The sequence below is a fragment of the Drosophila nasuta genome, chromosome 2L (genome assembly GCF_023558535.2).
Source record: "Drosophila nasuta strain 15112-1781.00 chromosome 2L, ASM2355853v1, whole genome shotgun sequence".
NCBI classification, from domain to species: Eukaryota; Metazoa; Arthropoda; class Insecta; order Diptera; family Drosophilidae; genus Drosophila; species Drosophila nasuta.
In genome coordinates, this window is record NC_083455.1 from 23,503,219 (window position 1) to 23,524,147 (window position 20,929).

Sequence of the window (20,929 nt, forward strand, 5' to 3'; positions counted from 1 at the left end):
GAAAAATCCAGATATTTGTCACCTGGTTACACTTCCATGGAAATGACAGTTTCCAATCCGCGTGTGAGAAAAGGCGCGTCATTTCATAAAGCTTGTGATGTATTTTTCGAAAAATCTAAACGCGCTGTGCAATATTTTTTTTTTTGCGTTTTCGGATATACCCCTGCCACAGTCTGAATTTGCGGTTATAATAAAATTACTTTTGAAAAATAAATCAAAAAACAAGAAACGGCATTTTTCCAAAGGAGTTGAAGCAAAATTTGGTAAGTGGCAGCAATTTAAAGCTCGAAAAATACCACAAATATCACTTCTGGTACTTTTTCAATAAGTATGGTATCCAATGCTGTTATAATGGAAGTGAGAAACATCGATGATACTATCGATGCATCGCCGTTATTGCATTTTGAAAATAATCAAATTTATGCAGGACATTTTTTTTGAAAAAGTAAAAAAAAAAAAAAATTGACATTCATTAAAAGTCGCTGAAATATGCCAAAATACACAATTATTTTTGGATACTTCCAAAAAAAGGCGCGTTCATTAAACAGCTCGCTAAATCCGTTGTTCCTATGAAAATATATTTCAATTGTAGTTCAGAACTACCCTCCAACTATGCCATTGTTGCCAGATGTTCTTAGTCAAGAAAAACTATCGGTCATCGATCGCCTAGATTTGAATATCGCACATCAACTAAATTGTTGTTTAACAAATAGCAATAACAAGGCAGAACTACGATCAAAGGGTCCGGCTTTTCAAAAGATTTGTCTAACAACGAAATTAGATTTATGTTTGATGCGGACGATGCAAGAAATAGCAGAAGTTCAAATAGATTGCGATCTAAATGGTCTTCTTGGAAGAGTTCAAAGCGCTCAGTTTGTTCTTCGACACTTAATTGCTTCCGCTGGAACAACAACAATTTGTCGGAAAGTTAGCAAAAAATTTATTGTCATTACAAAACTAAGAAGCTAATCAGTACAGAATTGCGACTTGAGTCGACAGATGGAAGACTAAACTACGAGTATAATTACGAGTCGTATTTGTTATTACTAAAAACTATAGTTAAAAAGAAATGCACATGAGAGGGCTAATGTTATCCTCTTTATATAGTATAAGTAGGTAATAGCTAATTAAGTACTTAGGTGCTATGTTGCAATTTGTATACATAAGTACAAACTCGTGTCATTTTTTCGCGCAAAAGTTTAAAGGTTTTTAAAATCAGAGGTAGAAATTCGAATTCGAATCAGGAAGCTACTCGAAACCTTTGTAGCCCAAATAAGGCCACTACCAGAGGTAGAGGAGTGTAGAGCATACATCGTATATAATATATGTATATAGACTAAAAGATCACTAAAAGACTGCTAGACACCAACGCTGTTTAAGCTACCAGACGAGAGATTCTCCGAGCGACTCGACAGACGTGTTCGCTTCATTATGACACGACCAGGCTTGTTGCCCGACGACTGCAAACGCGGGCTGTCTGCCGAACTGTCTGTCGGCTGATTAAGATGATTATTGTTGCCACCGGAGGCAGCTGCACGTTCCAGCGTGCGCTGTGAGCGTCGCAAAGAGTTGGACGACATGCGTCCAAGTCCATTGAAGCCCAATGTCTCCGTGGGTCGCTGAAAATAACCCATGTCCTGGCCCAGATCCTGTGCATCCTTCTCATCAAGCGTTTGCTGCTGTTGTTGCTGCTGCTGTGCCAGCGGATTGAGTGTGATGTGAATGTGACGATTGCGCGGTTTATTCGGCGAGCAAGCGCTCAAAGGTACGAAATCCTCTCGCAGCTCGGCGAGACGCGGCTTATGTTGCTGCTGCTGATTGTTGCGTGAGCTACGTCGCCGACAGAGACACAAACAGGCGAAGAGCAACAACAGCAACAGCGCAGCTCCGCCACCAATTGTGCCTGTCAACAATGGATTAATGCGGAACGTGTCATTGTGACTGGGCGTCGTCGTGTCCAGGCTGTTGTGCAACATGGGTTGAGCAGTTGTTGTTGTGCGTGGTCGTTGAGTGCGTCCCTGCTTCAAGGCACTAAACTCGGAGGCAGCTACAGCACTAAACGATTGCAGCTTGAATTCATAAATGGTGCCGGGTTCCAAGGCGCCAATCTGAAAGCTGCGCGATGCGGCACCATCGATGGTGGCCTTTAAGTATTCGCCGGCCGACGACGAGGGGCGATAGTAGGCATAGTAACCGGATATTAGCTGCTCATCGGCCGAGCTATCCAAGCGCCACTGCAGCACCACTGCGGTTTGCGAGTACTCCACAATCTCCAGAAGATCGGGTATTGGTAACGGGGCCAAGGCAGCGCCACGCTGCAGAAAGAACTTGCTTGACGTATTGCTCTCCTTGTTATCGTTGTTGGAGTAGACGGCCATGATGCGAAAACGATAGCTACGATCTGCTTTTAGTCCCCCTACGGATGACGTAAAGTTCTTGCCACCTTGACGATCCTTGCCATAGGTAATGTTGTCATTGGTCGTGTGCCAGCTCTTGCGCTTGTTGCCGCTGCCATTGTTCTCGGGCAGCATGCGATACTGCACCTTGAAGAATTGTATGGGCAATCCCCCGTTGCGCTGCACCTGCCAACGCAGCATCACCGATTCATCCGAAAGTCGCGTCACATTTGGCGCCGAGGGCGGCACCATTTCTTGCTTCTGCTTGCGTCCATGTCCATGGCCATGACGATTGCTGCCCTGCTGTTGCTGATGTTGTGTCTGCTGTTGCTCGCTACCCGACGCTATCTGTTTGGGATTCACCTGGAGCAGCGTGCCAGCGCTGTGCTCGCCCAGAGCGTTGCGTGCAAAGCACTGAACATAGCCCGCGTGACGCTTCTCTACGCTGTGTATCAGCAACGTGCCATTCGGCTGCAGTTCCGCCTCCACGTCATTGGCGCTGCTCTCACCATTGAGGAGCCAATAGATCTGTGGCTTGGGCATGCCACTGGCCACACATTCCAGCTGCATGCGTTCACCCTCGTTGGTCAGATTGGCGCTCGGCGGCAGAACAATGAGTGGCGCCTGCTGCACCTCCAGCTGCATGCTGTGCTCCACAGCCGGACGCTGGCCATTATCCAGAAAACAAATGTAGCTGCCTGCATCTTGTGGCTGCAGCTGACGGATTTGTAAACCAAGCGCCAGCGTTTGTGTGCGATTATTGTGCAGCGCACTTGGTGCATCAGGTCTACTCCAGACAGCTTTAGGTGGCGGATTACTGATGCCGGCACACAGCAAGATCAGCGTTTCGCCAGCACGTGCTATCAGCTTGCTGTGCTGTCTTTGTCCCGCCAACAAATGCGGCGCCGACGAAGGCAAAGCATCGCGCCTCGTAACCTGCAATTCCAGGCGACCCGGCAACGTGACACGCACTCCAGACGCGGTGTTGGTGGCCACACAGCTGTAGCTGCCGCTGTTGGCCGTGGAGACGTCGGCTATCAACAGCGTTCCATTGGTCCCCTCCGTTTGTATCTGCAGTCCGTTGTGATAGAAACTCCAGCTGGGCGGCGGATTGGACACCACTTGACCGCAATGCCAGATCAGCGTATTGCCTGCGGGCAGTTGCCATTGCGCTGCATTGCCGGTGGCATTGCTAATGCTGGCCAGCTCCAAGCGTGCAGCAGTCGAGGTGACAGCCACAGGACCAAACCAGGCGATACAGCGATATTCACCAAGGGTTTCGACCCGCACTTGGAGACGCAGCCTGGAGATGTCGTTGTCGTGGCTAATGGTGTTATTGTAATGCGACTTTGTTTTGAGGTATTTCACTCGACGCGTGTGTGAAGTGGAGGACGAGGAGATGGAGTTAGAGCTGGCGCTGGAGACGAAGCTCCATTCGAAACGGTCCGGCGGCAAACTGGTCTCGCATACCAAGACAACCTCGTCGCCCAACGGCGCCACAGTGGATTCGGGTGCGCGCACAATGCTCACGCCAGGTGAAGAGGACGAAGAGGAGGCGGCGGCCTGCAAAACCGGAATTGCTGCAAGCAACGACGTCAGCAGCAGCAGCGGCAGCGACGTCGACAGCAAGCGTCTCATTTGGGGGCTGCAATAATTTTGTAATATATTCAATATACACAATGCCACAGCTTTGCCGAATGCCAAATATATAAAATATGTGTACGCATTTTGCTTACCTGATTCTTCGCATGCGTTTTCTATACTAGGTTTTTAATTATTTTTGTTTTTTTTGTCTTTCTCTCGCGCGTTTGCGTTTGCGCAGTTCCACAGTATATTTAAATTGTTATTGCTTTATCGCTGATTGCGCGCTCATTATCAGCGTGTTTGCCATTTAACGTTTACAACTGATGCGCACTTAACGAGTAACATTTACGAAAAACAAATAAACAACAGCATTTTATATTAATTCAACAGCGATATTCGGATGCTGTGAGTTGCGACTGCGACGCCAGTTCAAGTGTTCAACTGGTTCGTTCACTTGTCCACCAGCCATCTGGTTCACTAACTACTAGTTCGCGCTGCTTGCATTTCATTTGTTGAATGGCAGCGATGTGTGTGTGTGTGTGTGCACCAAGCACTTTCCTTAGAGGAAACATTATCCCTAGAGAAAAGGATCTCTAATATACAAATATTTATTTTCTATTTTTTGTAAATCATTTATTTAGTTGAACCCTTTTGAGTAACTTTTCAACCAATAAATGAAATCACAACCAGCATTTGCACTTTGTTGTAATTCAACAAGTGCATTTGGCACTTACGCTAAATTAATATTACTTTGGAAGAAAGTATATGTATCTAATATGAATTTTAAGGACCATAAATATAAAACTAAATCATGGCTCTTAAATGTAACTGCCATTAGCATTAATTATTTTATACTTTTCTTTTAATGGCAATGAGCAATAAGTTTAGACCCCAATATCTGCAATTAATCAAATTATTCAAATTTATATTTTTTTATTTACTGAACAATCAATGAAACAAAATGGTTTCCAATTTTTTATACAATCTAATTTATTAATCATACTTAAAACAAACATTAGTTAAAATGCTATTTAAGTGTGATGCACTAAGCTGGCGGCTTTTGCACTTTAGCCAGCTCTGCTTTGAACTTAACAATAGTTTCGCGGGCCAACTTCAGTTTATCTTTCAGAGTAACAATCTCACTTTTAACCTTTTGTTTAACATTCACAATGTTGTCCAATGTTTTACTCTTCTTTTCCTCAACTGAAATTACAGAAAATATAAGAGCTCATTTTATTAGGTAAATACTTCATGCATACGACTTACAATCCGTGTCGTGGTTAAGCAATCCATTGGCACTCTGTTCCGACAGCATCAAATAGTGTTGCATTATTTGTGTAGGCTCTTGAAAAACGATTTCCTCGTATGACTCTGAGACCAGGCCTTTTTTCGTATCCATGGTGGTGGAGGAAGATGTCAGTTCACCGTCCACAACAGGTGATTGAAAGAGCTTTAAAATGTGATAGCATGTAACAGGCCTCTCCGACTGGTCGTTAAAGTAAATCTTGATGACCACTTCGAATTCACCCCAGCCAGTCTCTGTGATTTCATAGGGCGGCTTAACCACAATGCGATTCGGGTTTGCATAGCTCTCGTGCAGTTTAAAGTGTACCTTCTTTACATATATGGACATATCCTCATTATAGTACGGCTTTAGATACACTTTCCATTGATGTGTATGTCCGTCTTCCTCCCGCTTTTTGCCGAAAGAGCGCGCAATGTTGCCGTACACAATGGGCTTCACAATGGTCACGCCTTTGAGACGACCACCCGCTTCAGCGTTAAATTCAGTCATAATTGTTTATTTTGCAATGAAATATTGTATTATTATTTGTTTCTTTGAACAATTTTTGTTTGTTTAGCGTTTGTTTTGATTCACGATGTCCACAGGCAGCAGGGATGTTGATATGATATTGATATATCGGCATCTCATTCGCCGCGATATTTTCGTACAGGGAAGTATTTCCGATATACAATATATTATTCGATAACACGAGCTGTACTTTTATATATCGACAATTGGTTTTGTGCTGTCATCCCTGGTTGATAATTTCCTAGACGCCTTCGCGTCAATAAAAAAATCTGGCGCAAAAGAGAAAAAATTAGTAAATAATTGCTAAATAGCTGTGAAAAGTGTTTAAATATATTGAAAAACACAGTCGTTGATAGAACAACATGATGGCGCGCCGCGGTGGAAAGCGCATTCGTATGGATGACCCACCTCCGGCCCCAGAATATGAAGAAATGCATAGGTAAGAAGAAGACCAATTAGAAATTATTTACATTTACTAAACTTCAAATTTTTATGAAAGCGATGCATTAAATGAAAGCGCTTCGGATGCTGACAGTCCCACAAAGCGCATGACTAGGCTGCGTGCTCGAGGTGGAGTACGTGATAAGCCGCCCATCATCGATGACGATGAGGATGAATTCTTTGCGCCCGTTTCACGTAAACGCAAGACGCCCCAGACTCGTAAGCCGCCAGCAGAACGCAAGGAACGCATTGAACGGCCGCGCAAGGAGCCTGTGGAGAAGGCACATCACGAGCGCATCGATAATGAGCGCGAAATCACCACAGACGAAAATAGTTTATACTACATAGTGCGGCACTCCAAGAATCCCATTGCGGTAAGTCAAGTCTTTCTCCCTATGTCAGCTTTAATTAAAAATTTAATATGTAGAGCATAGTGGACCAATGGATTGAGCAGTACAAAGCGAATCGGGAGACGGCGCTGGTCGCCTTGATGCAGTTCTTTATTAATGCCAGCGGCTGCAAAGGCAAAATCTCCGAGGATATACAATATCCTGTGGATCACACGGCTATCATTCGTCGCATGACAGAGGAGTTTGATGAGGTAACCACCAATAATTTTAAAAACAAATCAAACTCACCAGCTAAAGCGATGTATTTGTACAGGAAAGCGGCGAGTATCCTTTGATTATGACAGGCACACAATGGAAGAAATTCAAGAATAACTTTTGTGACTTCGTACAAACGCTTGTCAAGCAATGCCAGTACTCCATTATATACGATCAGTTCTTGATGGACAATGTTATCTCGCTCTTAACTGGTTTATCCGATTCTCAAGTGCGTGCTTTTCGTCACACAGCCACATTGGCAGCCATGAAGCTAATGACTGCTTTGGTGGATGTCGCTCTACTTGTCTCGAATAATTTCGAAAATGCCGCCAAACAATTTGAAGCCGAGCGCGTCAAGGTAAAAGAGACATATATTCACAGCATTCTTTTTGAGCTGCTTTTAATGTCAATTTATTTTTGCAGTCACGTGATCGACGTGCATCGGATCGCTTGGACTCGCTAATGACTAAGCGATCGGAGCTGGAGGAAAATATGGATGAGATAAAGAGCATGTTAACGTACATGTTCAAGTCGGTGTTTGTGCATCGCTACCGCGACACGCTGCCTGATATTCGTGCCATTTGCATGGCAGAGATTGGCATCTGGATGGAGAACTATCCGCAAAACTTTCTTGATGATTCCTATCTCAAGTACATTGGTTGGACGTTGCACGATAAAATTGGCGAAGTGCGTCTACGTTGTTTGCAATCACTGCTGCCGCTCTACGACAAAGAGGAGCTCAAAGGCAAATTAGAGCTTTTCACTTCGAAGTTCAAGGATCGCATTGTGGCCATGACGCTGGACAAGGAGTTCGAGGTGTCAGTCCATGCCGTCAAGCTGGTTATTAGCATCTTAAAGTGAGTCCAAGTTATAGATCTTTTAATAATAGATACTAATGGCATTGTAATTCTTTTGTAGAATTCATCCAGAGATATTGGCCGACAAGGATTGTGAAATCGTTTACGAGCTGGTCTACTCATCACATCGCGGCGTTGCCCAGGCAGCTGCCGAGTTTCTCAACGTGCGATTATTCCATTTAACCGCCGACATGGAAGAAACGAAAACAAAACGCGGCAAACTCAGATTGCCCAATACACCATTGATTCGCGATCTTGTGCAATTCTTTATTGAATCGGAACTGCACGAGCATGGTGCTTATTTGGTGGATTCTTTTATCGACAGCAATGAGATGGTGCGCGATTGGGAGTGTATGACGGATCTGCTGCTTGAAGAACCTGGTCCCAATGAAGAAGTGCTGGACAATAAACAGGAATCCACACTCATTGAGATTATGGTGAGCAGCGTTAAACAATCTGCCTCGGGAGAAGTGCCAGTGGGACGTGCAAGCAACCGCAAGTTCACACTTAGCTCCAAGGAACTCAAAGCCATACAGGATGAAAAGGTTAAGCTGACGGAGCATTTCATTGTGACGTTGCCAGCGTTGTTGGAAAAGTATCAAGCGGACAGCGAGAAACTGGCCAATCTATTGGCAGTGCCGCAATACTTTGATCTCAATCTGTATACAACAAATCGTCAGGAGGGCAATCTACAGGCGCTGCTCGACAAGATCAGTCAGGTGATGTGTATGCACACTGGCCGCGAAGTGCTCGAGACTTGCGCCAAGACGCTGGAGTGCCTTTGTGCCGAGGGCAGCGCCACCTACACACGCTGTAACATTGCGCGTTCCAACATCATCGAGAGTGCGGTCAACAAATACAAAGACACTATTGTGGAGTGGCGCAATCTGATCTTAGGTAAGTTTTTTTTAAGACACAAGATTTCTCCACCAGTTGAGCTAACTTTTATTCCTTTGGCAGGCGAAGAGACACCAAATGAAGATGACATCTACAACATAACCATAACTCTTAAAGTACTCTCAATTTTGTATTCATCGCACAACTTGAATCCGTGGGATCTGTTCAAGTCGCTGTTTCGTGACGTTGAGGAAGCACAGTGCAAGGACAACGTTGAACGTTGTCTGCCCAATGAGGCGTTGGCCTATTGCATTGAGGCCTGTTACTTCTCAATCAGCTGGGGTCTCTACTACGTAGAGAACGATTGTGAGGCGCTAAATGTGGCCGAAGTTGTTGGCGAGCTGCGCAGCAATTTGGACAACTTTATGGCCGCCTGTTTTGAGCTAACTCGCGACGGGCCCACAGTGCAAATCCAAGAGGCTGTATGTAATGAGTTGATAAAACAATTGTATATATATTTATAAACTTTTCCTTGCCAGGCCTATCAATCCATTTGCGATCTGCTGATCATCTACTCGGATCAATTGGCACGCAGCGAAAGCGAGCACATACGCAGCTTGGAATACAAGTCGCGAATGGACGAGCATCTTATACTTGACAATTTCGTGCAGCACTATGTGTTCTCCTTAAAGCAGGTCGTGGCCCAGGATGAGACACGCATCGAAGAGCTGCACAAGAAGCGCAACTTTCTTGCCTGCTATTGCAAGCTGGTCGTTTACAACATTATACCCATGATGCGAGCGGCCAGCATATTTAAGTACTATGTCAAGGTTTGCAAATAGTTGTTCATAATTATTGAATTTACTTATTTAATTCATTTTGTTTGGCAGTGCTATAATGAATATGGTGACATTATCAAAGCAACGTTGGGCAAGGCGCGTGAAATCAATAAGGTTAACTTTGCGATGACACTACTCTTAAGTCTCATCACGGTGTTCAAGAGTCTGCTAGAACAGAGTGATGATGGCCCCGTATCGAAAAGCTCACAGGAGTTTATCGATCTCAAGGAATTGGCAAAACGTTTTGCTCTCACTTTTGGCTTCGATGCACTCAAAAATCGCGAATCTGTTGCGGCTATTCATCGTGCCGGCATTTATTTTGCAGCCAAAAAGCAACCCGACGATCCAGTGCGTGCTCCCACTCGTCTGCTGTTCCTTGAAGTGCTCAACGAGTTCAACTACAAGCTGTTGAAACAAGATAAAAAAGTTATTATGGCATTTCTTGACAAGGTCATACCACCGGGAATGCCCTCGAGTCGTGCCGAGGAGTGGCAACCACTTGTGCTCTATCGCAATTCGCTGCTCCACGGCGAAACTGACCAGGCACCGGTGGCCACACGTCGCGCATACACACGAAAGCGAAGAGATCACGGTAAGCAGCAAATTATTTAACTATATTTCTGTACTACTATTTTACAATTTTTTTCGTAGATGAGGATGACGAAGAGGAGGACGATGATGAAGAACATAATGATCCTGATTATAGAGGCTAAGCTCCTCGAATGGGAATCAATCACACACACTTGTACAGTATACACAGAGATTTAAGAATAAAATGTAGTTATTAAACTGATTTAAACGTTGATTCAAATCAATCAAGTTTTTTATATTAGAAATAGTTATCGCGTAAGTATTGAAAACGTTTATATCCAATATGTAACTTTTATTAATCTTCATTTAATGACAATCATAACTTATGATACTATAGAGCTATTTATATGAATACAGCATCATCGGGGGCAAGCTTTATTTTTAATTATTTTTAAGCATTTCTTAGTTATATTAAAGCTGCTTGCCTAACTTTGTTATCGCTTTCAATTGGCTTAAATTATAAAACAAAATTTTAAATCAATCTTGCCAAGATTTTTTTAAATGCATGAAATATTCACTGATTCGCACTATAATAAAATAAACATATTTAAAATATTCAATATTTTAATAAGAATATAATTCTGTGTGATTTAAAGTTTTTCCAAATAATATTTGAGCTGGATAAAATATTCACTCTTGAACTAATACCTAATACCCTAACTTATTCGTGATCCAGAATTCTAAAATTTGCTTTAGTAAATAAGATCTTACAGACATTCTCGTAGCTCAGATCCAGATCCCAAGATAACCAATCACTTAAAAAATTTGTGGATTTACTCAACAACTGTTCGCTGTAGTTATATGCAGCTGGAATGGTGAGATACTTGCGAACTATGGGAAATAGAAGAGCGTATTTAGGATTGGATTGCCACCAGATAATTGGATCACTCTGACGATCTATTCTTGCCTCCGAGTTGTACAAATACAATAAGTTTTTGAACTGATATTGCGCCTCCAGGTTATTGTTGCCCAATGCAAGCATATTGTCGAGAAATGAATCAATCTTCGAATCGGTTTTTTACATCCGCATTGACATTAGATAAATTTACAGTACTCTTTGCTGGAGGCTGCCGACCATGATTCTGAATGTGGCTCAGTTGCGTTAGCATTTCATCGGTCACAAGCTGTACCTCTTCTTGGTTAAAGAATGATTGCTTATAGCGTGGATCCAAATACGTTGCCATTAGATATTTGATGTCCCGGGTCAACGAGATGCATTTGGTCTCGAGTTCCTCCAACAATTTGCCGGCAAAAGAGCAAAGAGTCTAAAACCAAAAACGAATTGTTAGACAAGAATATAGAAATTATTATTTAAATAACTTACCATTGATGAAGCGTAATTGTGGATATCGTTCCGAAGTGAATCCTTCACAGCGGCGACTAATGGTATAACCGAAGATGCCGTCGATTTACTCCAAATTTCAATGACTCCCTCTATGGGCTGTATCACTCGATTGCATAACTCAATATTCTCCCATTCATCTGGATAAATCTTAATCATGTCATTATTGTTTTCCTCGGCATAAATAGTGAGGGCATCTTTGACTTGCAGTAAACTGGCTTTTAATAAAAATATCGAGTTCCATTTCGGGGAAAACTCTTCATCATCGAAGATCGGAGGAATCTCAGTCCGATTTAAACGGTCTTCATGAATGCATTTTAAGTGATTGTAAGCAATTATAGATTGCTGAAAGTATTTAACTATTTGCATACATTTCGTATCCAATTTCTGGAGTTGCTCATTAGCATCGAGTGCGCTTTTAACGCACATCTTCAATAGGGAAGTGCTGCATACGATTCGGGAATCTGGGACGCAAGTTCCCTCATTCTTTATCATGAAATTTATCTTATCTTTGGGCAACTGAAGTTCTGTAACAGTGTTGTCAATAATTTTGTAAACAATACTGGAAACGTCTGTCATGAATTCCTCATCCATTGGCTCGCATTTCAAACGAAATAGCCGCAACTGGAAGTCACTGGAAATGCCATAGCCGCTCAAGGTTAGTAATCCTTGCCCGTTGCTAGTGTACAGACTTGTGGCGAGTGTGAGCGAATCCAACGTAGAGAGCTGCTGCATCAGGTGCGAGTGCATACGCTGATAGACATCTTGACAGATTATATTCACATAATAGTTAATGGGTCTCAATGCATAGCGTGGACGTAATACTTTCATGAAATCCGAAAAACCAACACCTTCAATCATATTAAAAGACAGATCTTTTATTAGCATTTGTACCAACGCCTTATCAATTGCATTGAAGCCTCCCAATGGATCTGCATTCTAAATGAAGGAAATGAACATTTTATTGCGCGCCAAGTACTGGAAAAGCTGTGCCTACCTGTAACCCCAAGTGCGAGCGAGATGACCTGCTGCCACTCATTTCCGTTTTCGGTTTGTAAGTCAAGTCTGTATTGTTCAACGTTTGAAATTCACCAGGATGCTTGCTTTTTAAAAGGTTGCGTAGACAGGTTGTACCTCGACCCTTTCTTGAATAGTTCTTTTGACAGAGACAATACTTTGCTACAGTTTCACTTTCTTTATCGAAAATATTCCAAACGCGACTTTTTTTGCTGTCCCGCCTTACATCCGCTTAGTCGCAGCTCTGCGTAGCCCGCTCAAAATATGAATATATGCATATATATGTACATATATCGACAACGATGACATAGTGTTGCCACTTAGCTTGGCAATTGAATTTCGCGCGTGATTGGTTGGTTTTAAAATTACTGGTACTTTACACGATTCTAAATCAGCTCGTGCTTTCGTCCAAAATGTAAAAGAAATGTTTCTTGCCCCAATATTGAGAAGAAAGCAAATGCAGATAGAAATCACATCACATCACATCCTGTATAGTAAATGTTTAATAAATAAGTTGGTGTAATCAACAATTGTTTTTCATATCATTTTTACTAAAAGCGTAATTATAGTTGTAATTTTTGGAAAAATAATATATGTACAAACACAAAGTGACAGAATTTTCCTTCCATATTTGTTCATGTAATTTTATTGAAAAACTTTATTAATTTCTCATGTACACAATCAAATATTAGATAAAATGTATATTATTTTATTATCGCATCTTATATATATATATATATAATTATATTAATTAGTAAGTTGTTTAGCCATGCGCGCTACAACATGTACATGCTAAAAAATAATCAGTAATAGATCGTATAACATAAATTATATTGTATAATCTGCAATTTATCTGTATAAATATCGAAAGCATTTTCATGGTTATATCAGTCATGGAAAATTCAAAGTCTAACAAGTGTCAATTATTCTTCGAAGTACTGATCCTACTTCTAGGAACCGCGAATGCCGTACACTATCGTCTAGTTCCTGAAAATGAAGAGATATATACGGCATGCCCAAATCAACCATCAAACGTGAAGCATATTACAGAATTTTTTGATGTTTCGGAACTACAGACAAAAGATGTTGGGGATAAGATATTAGTGTCTGGAAATGTGACATCTACTTGGAACTTCAACCCAACTGATCATATTATAGTAAATTATTTATTATAGAGATAACGTGTTGGTTTAAATGATGAATTCATCTGATCATTCCACAGGGTTCGGCAAAGATGTATCGTTATGATCGTCGAGAATGGGATAATGCCTTTTACAGTATCTCATTTACCGACTTATGCTCCGAAATTTTTGATGAACGAAAGCACTTGTACAAGTTTTGGATGAAGCATGTAGTCAACTTGCAGGACATAAAGGCCAAATGCGTTTTGCGTGGTGTAAGATATCTTAACTTAACCGAGAATATATTAATTATTGACTTTCATTTGATTAGGTAAAATTTATTCATGAACCGTTTGCTCTAGATATGAACATAGATATCGCAGCAATTGTTCCCACAGGACGACATAAGGTGGTACTTATATTAAAAACGATTGATAAAGAGGGACAAATACGAGAACCTACCATGTGCCTTGAAATTATAGGGGAGGTAATCAAAGGGTAAATTGTTGAAAAATATAAAAAAAATCTGATGTCTCTCCAATAAATTTATGGCAATATTAAACTGAGTATACATTTCAAATTAGGTTTATTGATTGTGGAAACTATAGTTGCTGATGTTATTTGCTACCTTCCAATTTATATGTAACTATTGTGATGTGTTCGTTGAATTTGATATGAATTTTAATAGAATGGCATCGGACTGTCCGAACCTGAACGTGATATAGATAATTTGAAAATCGTTCCGTTTTATCGCATCCCTGCTTAGCACTCGCTCGATACATATCGATAACGATACCATGGAGCTATCTCTATGTCTATCGATGAACTACCATCAATTGCATGGAAGATTTGGCGCGCACGCGATAGAAGTACGAGTAACTATCATTTTGTTTATTTGAGCGTTGCTTTGTCACAAATATGGAATTACCGAAGACGCCCGATGAATTGTCCGCACAAGATCTTGCCCGGTGCAAGCAATTATTAGAAGATCCCGCAAAATGGCACTCGATACCACTCTTGAATCACACGCCGCTGCACAAACTGAAAGACCTGGGTTTAGTGCGTTTCCGTGGCATGGTACAGGACATGATGGATCCGGAAATCTATTTGGAGCGCTACGAGATCAAATCAGCGAACGGCACCACGCGTTTGCAGGAAGGCAAGTATCGTGATTGTTTGCGCCTGGCCAAAGAGGAGCAACTCGACTACAACGCCGAAAGCAATGTGCATGGCGAGAGGCGAACATTGTTTGTGGTTTCGCTGCCGGGCCAAAACGCTTGGGCCAAAGAGCACGAAAAAGAATGTGGACCAGAGATGACGACTACACCTGAAGGTGGCGTTGGAGTTGGCATTAAGCGCGCTTTTGATGAGAAGGAAGACATGGACATTGACAGCACAGATGATGTTTCTAGCCAGAAAAGACAATGCAAGGAATCACCTAGCACAGTAAGTGGCGCTGAAAAACCCACCGCTGTACTAGGTGCAGAATATCTGCTCAACTCGCCACTGCCTGATCGTCCGAGCATGGCGTGTATGATCAAAGTTTATGAGGATTTTGATAAATACACTTTGAACTCGTTGATGGATTTTGTGGGCTTCTTGTCTGTGGATCCAGCACTAGACGCAGCCACACTGGATGTGGAAGCCATGCAGCAAATGGAGTGCTTGAGTGAATTGCAGGCACAGAATCCATCACCATTTCTCATACCACGTCTGCATGCCTTTGGTGTCAAATCGCTGGCGCATGCGAATCCTCTGCTGGATCGAAGTTTGCTGCAGCCAAGTGTGGCTGATGTCCAAGCAGACACAGTGCACAAGGATCTGCGTATGCTGCTTAAGCTGTGTCTGTTTGAGGACGATCTGGCCGCCGAGTATTTGCTCTCGCATCTCATTTCCACCGTTTACAGTCGCTCTGAGATGCAGAGCATTGGCAAATTTGCACTAAACCTGTGTAATCTACCCAAGGATTGCCTACCTAAGGATTACACGAGAAAGCTCTATGAAGTGCTGGAGCTGCTACTACCCGCCAGTCACTATCTTCCCATGTCGTTGGACACCATGAACTCAGCTGCCTTTGCTCCCAAGTAAGTACGAAATCAATTTTAAGTATCATTCAATTTTAATGTTTTAATCAAAACAGAAAGGATTATGAGACGAACAAACTGGTATCGGGGCTGCTGCAGCTGGCGCCGCACACACATCTGGTGCTCGACGAGACGCACATGCAGCAGGGCAAGCTGGAAGCTAACGGTGTCCAAGCCATACAGCATTTGGCACACTTGATTAACAATCAGCAGCTCAAATGCGATTTTCAGTATTACCAAATCGATTATAACGTTGACATTCCAGTTCTGGTGCTTAGCGAGGGTCGCAGCATGTTGCCGGTGAGTGGAGCATCTTTATATTTATTCCTAGATCCAACTTCGTACACCTTGTACCTAAGAAAAATTCCTTTAATTGTATGATTTTGTCTACCGTGAAAATTACAAATTTGTGGTTAACAATAGGCACCTTAAGTTAGTACTTCTACATAGAAATGATAGATTTAACGTTTAGCGTTAAACATCTCTTTTTCTATCTATAGTAATATTCATTCGCTTTTCTTTCAGAGTGATTTTGTGCTGCCCATCAATGCAGATGCCAAGGCCGTGGATATGAGTGAGGAATCCATGAAGGCGGCTCTACACTATTTACAACCACAACGATTGCAGCAGTTTCGTTCCTATCTGACCTTGGCACGCACGAGTGAGTTTAGTGTCAGCGAGGAGCTCACGGAAACGATCCAACAATATTTTGTGGACATGCGCAAAGCAAATGTGAAGAGCAATGCCGATGATCTGCACGGTTTGTTGGTGCTATCGCGTCTGCTGGGCATTTCGCGTGGTAAAGTGGCGCTGGATAAAGAAACCTGGCACCTGGCCACCGAATACGAGTCCAAGCGACGACAGCGTCTGCAATCGCTGCCCAAATCAAGTGCACAGTTGCGCAACTAAACAAGTAACGTTCACAGCAGATTTTTATATATTTATACTTTAGAATAAAAAAACATCTTTTAGACCTTTAGAGATTTGGTGTTTCGCTTTGCCTTTAATTGCTGAAAGTCTTGAAACTTGTTACGCCCATTGATGTACCATAATGTTTCCTGATATGAGGATGGCAGCACTTCTTTCACATTCTGTTCCGCCCGAAACGTTATATTAAATGTGTTGGTGGTGACCTCCTCGAAGGTGTTCGCATCCATCACCTGCACCACTGTTAGAATCTGCATGAATTGCTCAAAAGTGTAGACGACATGCGCTGTCATCTTGAGGAACGAATGCACCTTGATGGGACTTAAAAATGCAATATCCATAATGCATTCAATGAACGGACGCGACTGCGTATAAATGCTGGCGGTCATAAAGCTAATTTCGACAGCGTTGCGCATGACGTAGCCACCAAAGATGTTGTTCTGGGAGTTGCGATTGTCGGGAAACGGATGTATCAAGGTCGTCTGAAATGATTGCGACATCCAGGCAGAATTCTCTGGCAACTCGATGCGCTCATCGCGTACAATATCCGTGCCATTCGTACGACGAAATATGTCAAACATCAGCTTCTCATCGTTATGTGAGGGTCGCAGGATTGGTGCCTTGCGGCCACGTCGTTCTTGCCGTTTAACAGCGTCATCAAAGCAGAGTTGCTCTGCTTCGTTGCAAGGTTGCAACTCATTCACGGGAGCCGATCCAGTGTTTGTGGCGTTTCTGGCCACCATCATGAGAATGGTTTTGGTAATGTTCCGCTGCTGCTGTCGCATATAGATGGTAATCTCCATTGAGCTTCGACCCACCCAGGAGACATGACCACAAAACTCAATGTCGACGTCAGCATCAACTGTATTGAAGTTGTAGAAATCCACCTTGTCCACCAGCAGAGTCACAAACACATAGGGCAGCGGCACACCTCGTGGCAACTTTGGCACCTTCACATAACGATGACATATCCAAACTGACAGATTCGCCTTCAAATATATAGAAAGTGGTTGGCTCACTTGAAAACTTACCAGCAAACAAATCGAGATCCTCCATCAAACGTCCGACACGCACTCGAGCCAAGTGATTAATGTAGCGCTCTCGTTTCGACAAGGAACTTATCGGGACCACGGCGGTGGTGAAGGAATCCTTAATGCAACGACATGGCAAATCCTCGCGCTTCGGCTGAAACTTCAACAATCCTGAGCGACACACTGGAATTGTATGATAGCCCGGCTTTACACCAATGTTTCTCTGAATTTTTTTCGCAACTATAAAAGAAACCGCATGATGATGAGCTTAAATTGCCATAAATGGGATTAGCTTCATGCAGAATTACCATCTTCAATAGTGCCCGCACAATGACCCGATTGAAATTCCTCAAATTCACATTTATCTTGCCACATTATAGCGGATCGATGAATGGTCCTCAAACAGAAAACCCAATTTCTTTGCGATGGACATAGTGTTATTTGACGAACTGAGCGCATCGGTGGCAAAAGGCCTTGCTCTTAGATATTTTAAACATAGAAAAATAATAATTTTGAAAGAAAATTCCAAATGAATAAAGCTACAGCCAACTGAGTTCAAAACTTCAGAATATGAAGTTGGTTACAATTTCATATCCTTGTAAAATTATCGCAGGTTAAATTATTGCTTATTATAATCTCAAAAATAATAATTACCACAATCATCAAAAATCAGACAGCCAACCATGTGTTTTTAACTGCACAGAATTTATTCTTGCATCATCTTATTTTATTCTGATTCCTATAACAAATTATTCTAGTAGTTTTTTTAGTAGTACAAAATAATCTATTTTCCTGCTTACAGTAATTACCACAATATTAGAACTCTTGGCGCATATCGTTGCACACCGCATGTCAATTTGCCGGGGGTTTCATTCATGATGAAATGAATTGAAAAAGTGTAAACTCATCATTATAACGATCCCCTAGTGTTTGTTTACAGTTGAGCGTGTGTGAAATGAGCTATAATAAAGTGCATAGTCATCGTTAGCAAGCTTGATGTTCGCTCAAAAGCTCTACGAAAAGTATCAATGCTTCCACTCATGATACACTTATAATTGCTTCCACTCAAATTGTGCTTATCTCTCGCTCTCTCGCCGTATAAAAGCTACGCAAAACTGAGTAGAAGCATCAGTTGAGTTTATAACGTTAGCAACAAACGTTGGTTTACAAGGCAAAAGCAAAACAAAACAAAAAAGAAACATGTCGAAAATTGTTCTCTATGGAGTTGACTTGAGCCCACCAGTTCGTGCTGTCCTGCTCACACTCAAGGCACTGGAGTTGCCTTTTGAGTTCAAGGAAGTGCAGCTGGGAGTTCAAACTCGCACACCAGAATACCTGAAGATGAATCCACAGGGCACAGTTCCAGTACTGGATGATAATGGAACCTACATACACGATTCACATGCCATATGCATATATTTGTGCGAGAAATACGCCAAAACAGATGCCATATATCCAAAGGATTTAGTTAAACGGACAGTGGTTAATCAGCGTTTGTTCTTTGATGCCGCTGTCCTATACAAAGCACTGTGGAATGTGAGCAGCTCGTTTTGGCACAGCGGCATCACAGTGGTCGTCAAGGAGAAGACACGTAATGTCCACGATGCCCTCCAGCTAACCGAGGATCTATTGGCGGATAATTCCTATATTGCTGGCGATGCATTGAGTATTGGTGATTTGTGTTGTGTTGCCACAGTTTCATCGTTGCCCGCTGTTTTGGACATTGATCCAGTCAAGTATCCCAAGGTTACCGCTTGGCTGGAACGGTTGAAAAAGCTGCCATACTACGAGGAAGCCAACAATGTGGGCGCCACCAAGTATAATACTTTTATGCGCAGCACTTGGACGAGTGTTGAGCTGTAAGGGGGAAAATAAAAAAATAGCCAAAGCAAATAAATGTAACACTTCAGCAATATATTACATCTAAGCTTTTATTGAAGCATTCATCATCAATCAACATACAATATGCTTGTTATATGAGATCACAAGCCAAAAAGCTTTATGTTTGTCTGTGAGCTTGGAGAGGGTGTTGTTTGCCGGCAAACAGTTAGGCGGCAAGCAGTGTGACCATTAAGAATTTAAAATCAAAGCGGAAACTTTATGGAATTTTTGCTTTTAAAGCTACGTTCACATTGCAGCAGAAGCGAATGAAAGCGAAAAGGAAATGAACAAAAGTAACAAAGTTGTTTGGACAGATGAGATTTTATTTTTTGTTATCAAACATGTGAAAGCCGCTCCATTTGTATGGGATCATGCCCATCCGCAGTTTACGTTTAAGTCTAGGAAGGCGAAGTTCTGGTCCTTGCTAGCCGAAAAAGTGAATACTTATGGCGGACTCTTTGCCACCACTCCAGTTACAAAGGGTTTGTTAGAAAACAATTAAGATTACTTATTCTCTATTAAAAAATGCATAATGTTATCGTAGAGGCACTGCAAAAGAAATGGACAAATATGAAGACATACTATCTGTTTGAGGAGAGCAAATCACGGCGCATTGGGGCGGAGGCAGATAGTTTCAGCACCACCTGGAAATTCCGATCAACTTTATCCTTTCTTAGCTCATCCTTGGGAACAGCAGCTCGACCGCAAGCCTTGGGACAAGCCGAAGGTAGCAGTGCTTCCGCCACAAATCCCAGCGAAGGCAGTTGTGACTTTTCTGAGGATGATCCACTGGCAACCCAAGAGGGAATTCCCGCAAATATTACCATTAAAACAGAAGAGCCTTGTCTGGATGAATTATCCACGGAAGATCCATCAATATTGCAAGAAGATGACAATGACAATGACAATGTTGAAGAAGAACACACATTGCCATCACCGCCTGTTAGAAAAAGAGCAAAAGAAGCTTTAATGATGGAGGGTCAATCATCTAGGTATACACACAGAGCTAATTATTATCATTATGGTATGACAGTTGCCCAAGACTTGGATCAACTCGATGAGGACTTTAAAATCGATGCTAAACTTGAAATAATGCAAATTATTGCCAAATTCAAAAGGGAACAGTACTTGAACCAAACCGAAAGCTAAAAATAAATTACAATTAACATAATACTACAAATCAACGATTTGTTTTGCTTTCATCCCCATTGTTGAGAATGGGCAGCACAAAAGGCAATAGCTGAAGCTTGGAAATCAAAACAAAAGCAAAAAAATCTAATTATCGATAACTGATACGAAAACAGCTGTTGCCGCGACAAAGTTTTTATACCAGACCACATCTGGGTATATTTTTTGACGAAAAAAGCTTATGAAGAAATACGTCTGCGGTAACACTGCTTTTGCATTTCGTGGTAGAAGTAGAATGAAACGGCACAACGTACGTCAGCGAGCGTAAATTTAAAACTTTTTTATTTTGATGTAACTATTTCACAAGGAATTTTCATCGAGAAGTGAAAAATTTATGTAATATTAAGTGCTGCAAATAGACACATACGTCAAACA

The 20,929-nt window shown here is 42.1% G+C and overlaps 8 protein-coding genes across 10 annotated transcripts; 4 read left to right on the forward strand and 4 right to left on the reverse strand.

Annotated features, from left to right (window-relative positions):
• Positions 1 to 903: 903 nt before the first annotated feature.
• Positions 904 to 4,418, reverse strand: LOC132798251 (interference hedgehog). Its single transcript, XM_060810041.1, has 2 exons — positions 4,133 to 4,418; positions 904 to 4,041 (listed from the first exon to the last, which is right to left on the reverse strand). Exons 1-2 carry the CDS (start codon positions 4,144 to 4,146, stop codon positions 1,359 to 1,361), a joined length of 2,697 nt encoding a protein of 898 aa, XP_060666024.1. The 5' UTR covers positions 4,147 to 4,418; the 3' UTR covers positions 904 to 1,358.
• A 527-nt stretch (positions 4,419 to 4,945) lies between these two features.
• LOC132798442 (YEATS domain-containing protein 4) lies at positions 4,946 to 5,896 on the reverse strand. Its single transcript, XM_060810304.1, has 2 exons — positions 5,247 to 5,896; positions 4,946 to 5,183 (listed from the first exon to the last, which is right to left on the reverse strand). Exons 1-2 carry the CDS (start codon positions 5,773 to 5,775, stop codon positions 5,026 to 5,028), a joined length of 687 nt encoding a protein of 228 aa, XP_060666287.1. The 5' UTR covers positions 5,776 to 5,896; the 3' UTR covers positions 4,946 to 5,025.
• Positions 5,897 to 6,012: 116 nt separating this feature from the next.
• On the forward strand, positions 6,013 to 10,179 carry LOC132798223 (cohesin subunit SA-1). Its single transcript, XM_060810006.1, has 10 exons — positions 6,013 to 6,232; positions 6,293 to 6,608; positions 6,662 to 6,835; positions 6,898 to 7,197; positions 7,263 to 7,696; positions 7,758 to 8,593; positions 8,657 to 9,015; positions 9,073 to 9,363; positions 9,424 to 9,964; positions 10,024 to 10,179. The coding sequence occupies exons 1-10, from the start codon at positions 6,156 to 6,158 to the stop codon at positions 10,083 to 10,085; spliced, it is 3,390 nt and encodes a 1,129-aa protein (XP_060665989.1). The 5' UTR covers positions 6,013 to 6,155; the 3' UTR covers positions 10,086 to 10,179.
• A 173-nt stretch (positions 10,180 to 10,352) lies between these two features.
• On the reverse strand, positions 10,353 to 12,916 carry LOC132798289 (uncharacterized). Its single transcript, XM_060810102.1, is given in 4 exon segments — positions 10,353 to 10,981; positions 10,983 to 11,228; positions 11,288 to 12,244; positions 12,303 to 12,916. Coding segments are annotated over 4 exon segments (1,602 nt in total). The 5' UTR covers positions 12,345 to 12,916; the 3' UTR covers positions 10,353 to 10,624.
• On the forward strand, positions 12,816 to 14,019 carry LOC132798471 (uncharacterized). 2 transcript variants are annotated; one of them, XM_060810348.1, is made up of 4 exons: positions 12,816 to 12,961; positions 13,259 to 13,479; positions 13,545 to 13,718; positions 13,775 to 14,019. In XM_060810348.1, exons 1-4 carry the CDS (start codon positions 12,916 to 12,918, stop codon positions 13,943 to 13,945), a joined length of 612 nt encoding a protein of 203 aa, XP_060666331.1. In that variant the 5' UTR covers positions 12,816 to 12,915; the 3' UTR covers positions 13,946 to 14,019. The 2 variants fall into 2 exon arrangements, with proteins under 2 accessions (XP_060666331.1, XP_060666323.1); XM_060810340.1 differs by lacking the exon at positions 12,816 to 12,961 and having other exon boundaries at positions 12,975 to 13,479; positions 13,775 to 14,018.
• A 251-nt stretch (positions 14,020 to 14,270) lies between these two features.
• On the forward strand, positions 14,271 to 16,436 carry LOC132798283 (mini-chromosome maintenance complex-binding protein). Its single transcript, XM_060810092.1, has 3 exons — positions 14,271 to 15,527; positions 15,584 to 15,827; positions 16,053 to 16,436. Exons 1-3 carry the CDS (start codon positions 14,362 to 14,364, stop codon positions 16,434 to 16,436), a joined length of 1,794 nt encoding a protein of 597 aa, XP_060666075.1. The 5' UTR covers positions 14,271 to 14,361.
• A 5-nt stretch (positions 16,437 to 16,441) lies between these two features.
• Positions 16,442 to 18,050, reverse strand: LOC132798326 (acyl-coenzyme A thioesterase 9, mitochondrial). 2 transcript variants are annotated; one of them, XM_060810152.1, is made up of 3 exons: positions 17,794 to 18,050; positions 17,486 to 17,725; positions 16,442 to 17,404 (listed from the first exon to the last, which is right to left on the reverse strand). In XM_060810152.1, the coding sequence occupies exon 3, from the start codon at positions 17,255 to 17,257 to the stop codon at positions 16,496 to 16,498; it is 762 nt and encodes a 253-aa protein (XP_060666135.1). In that variant the 5' UTR covers positions 17,258 to 17,404; positions 17,486 to 17,725; positions 17,794 to 18,050; the 3' UTR covers positions 16,442 to 16,495. The 2 variants fall into 2 exon arrangements, with proteins under 2 accessions (XP_060666135.1, XP_060666126.1); XM_060810143.1 differs by having other exon boundaries at positions 16,442 to 17,430; positions 17,794 to 18,049.
• A 546-nt stretch (positions 18,051 to 18,596) lies between these two features.
• LOC132798453 (glutathione S-transferase 1-like) lies at positions 18,597 to 19,419 on the forward strand. Its single transcript, XM_060810316.1, has one exon. The coding sequence runs from the start codon at positions 18,686 to 18,688 to the stop codon at positions 19,346 to 19,348; it is 663 nt and encodes a 220-aa protein (XP_060666299.1). The 5' UTR covers positions 18,597 to 18,685; the 3' UTR covers positions 19,349 to 19,419.
• Positions 19,420 to 20,929: the final 1,510 nt, after the last annotated feature.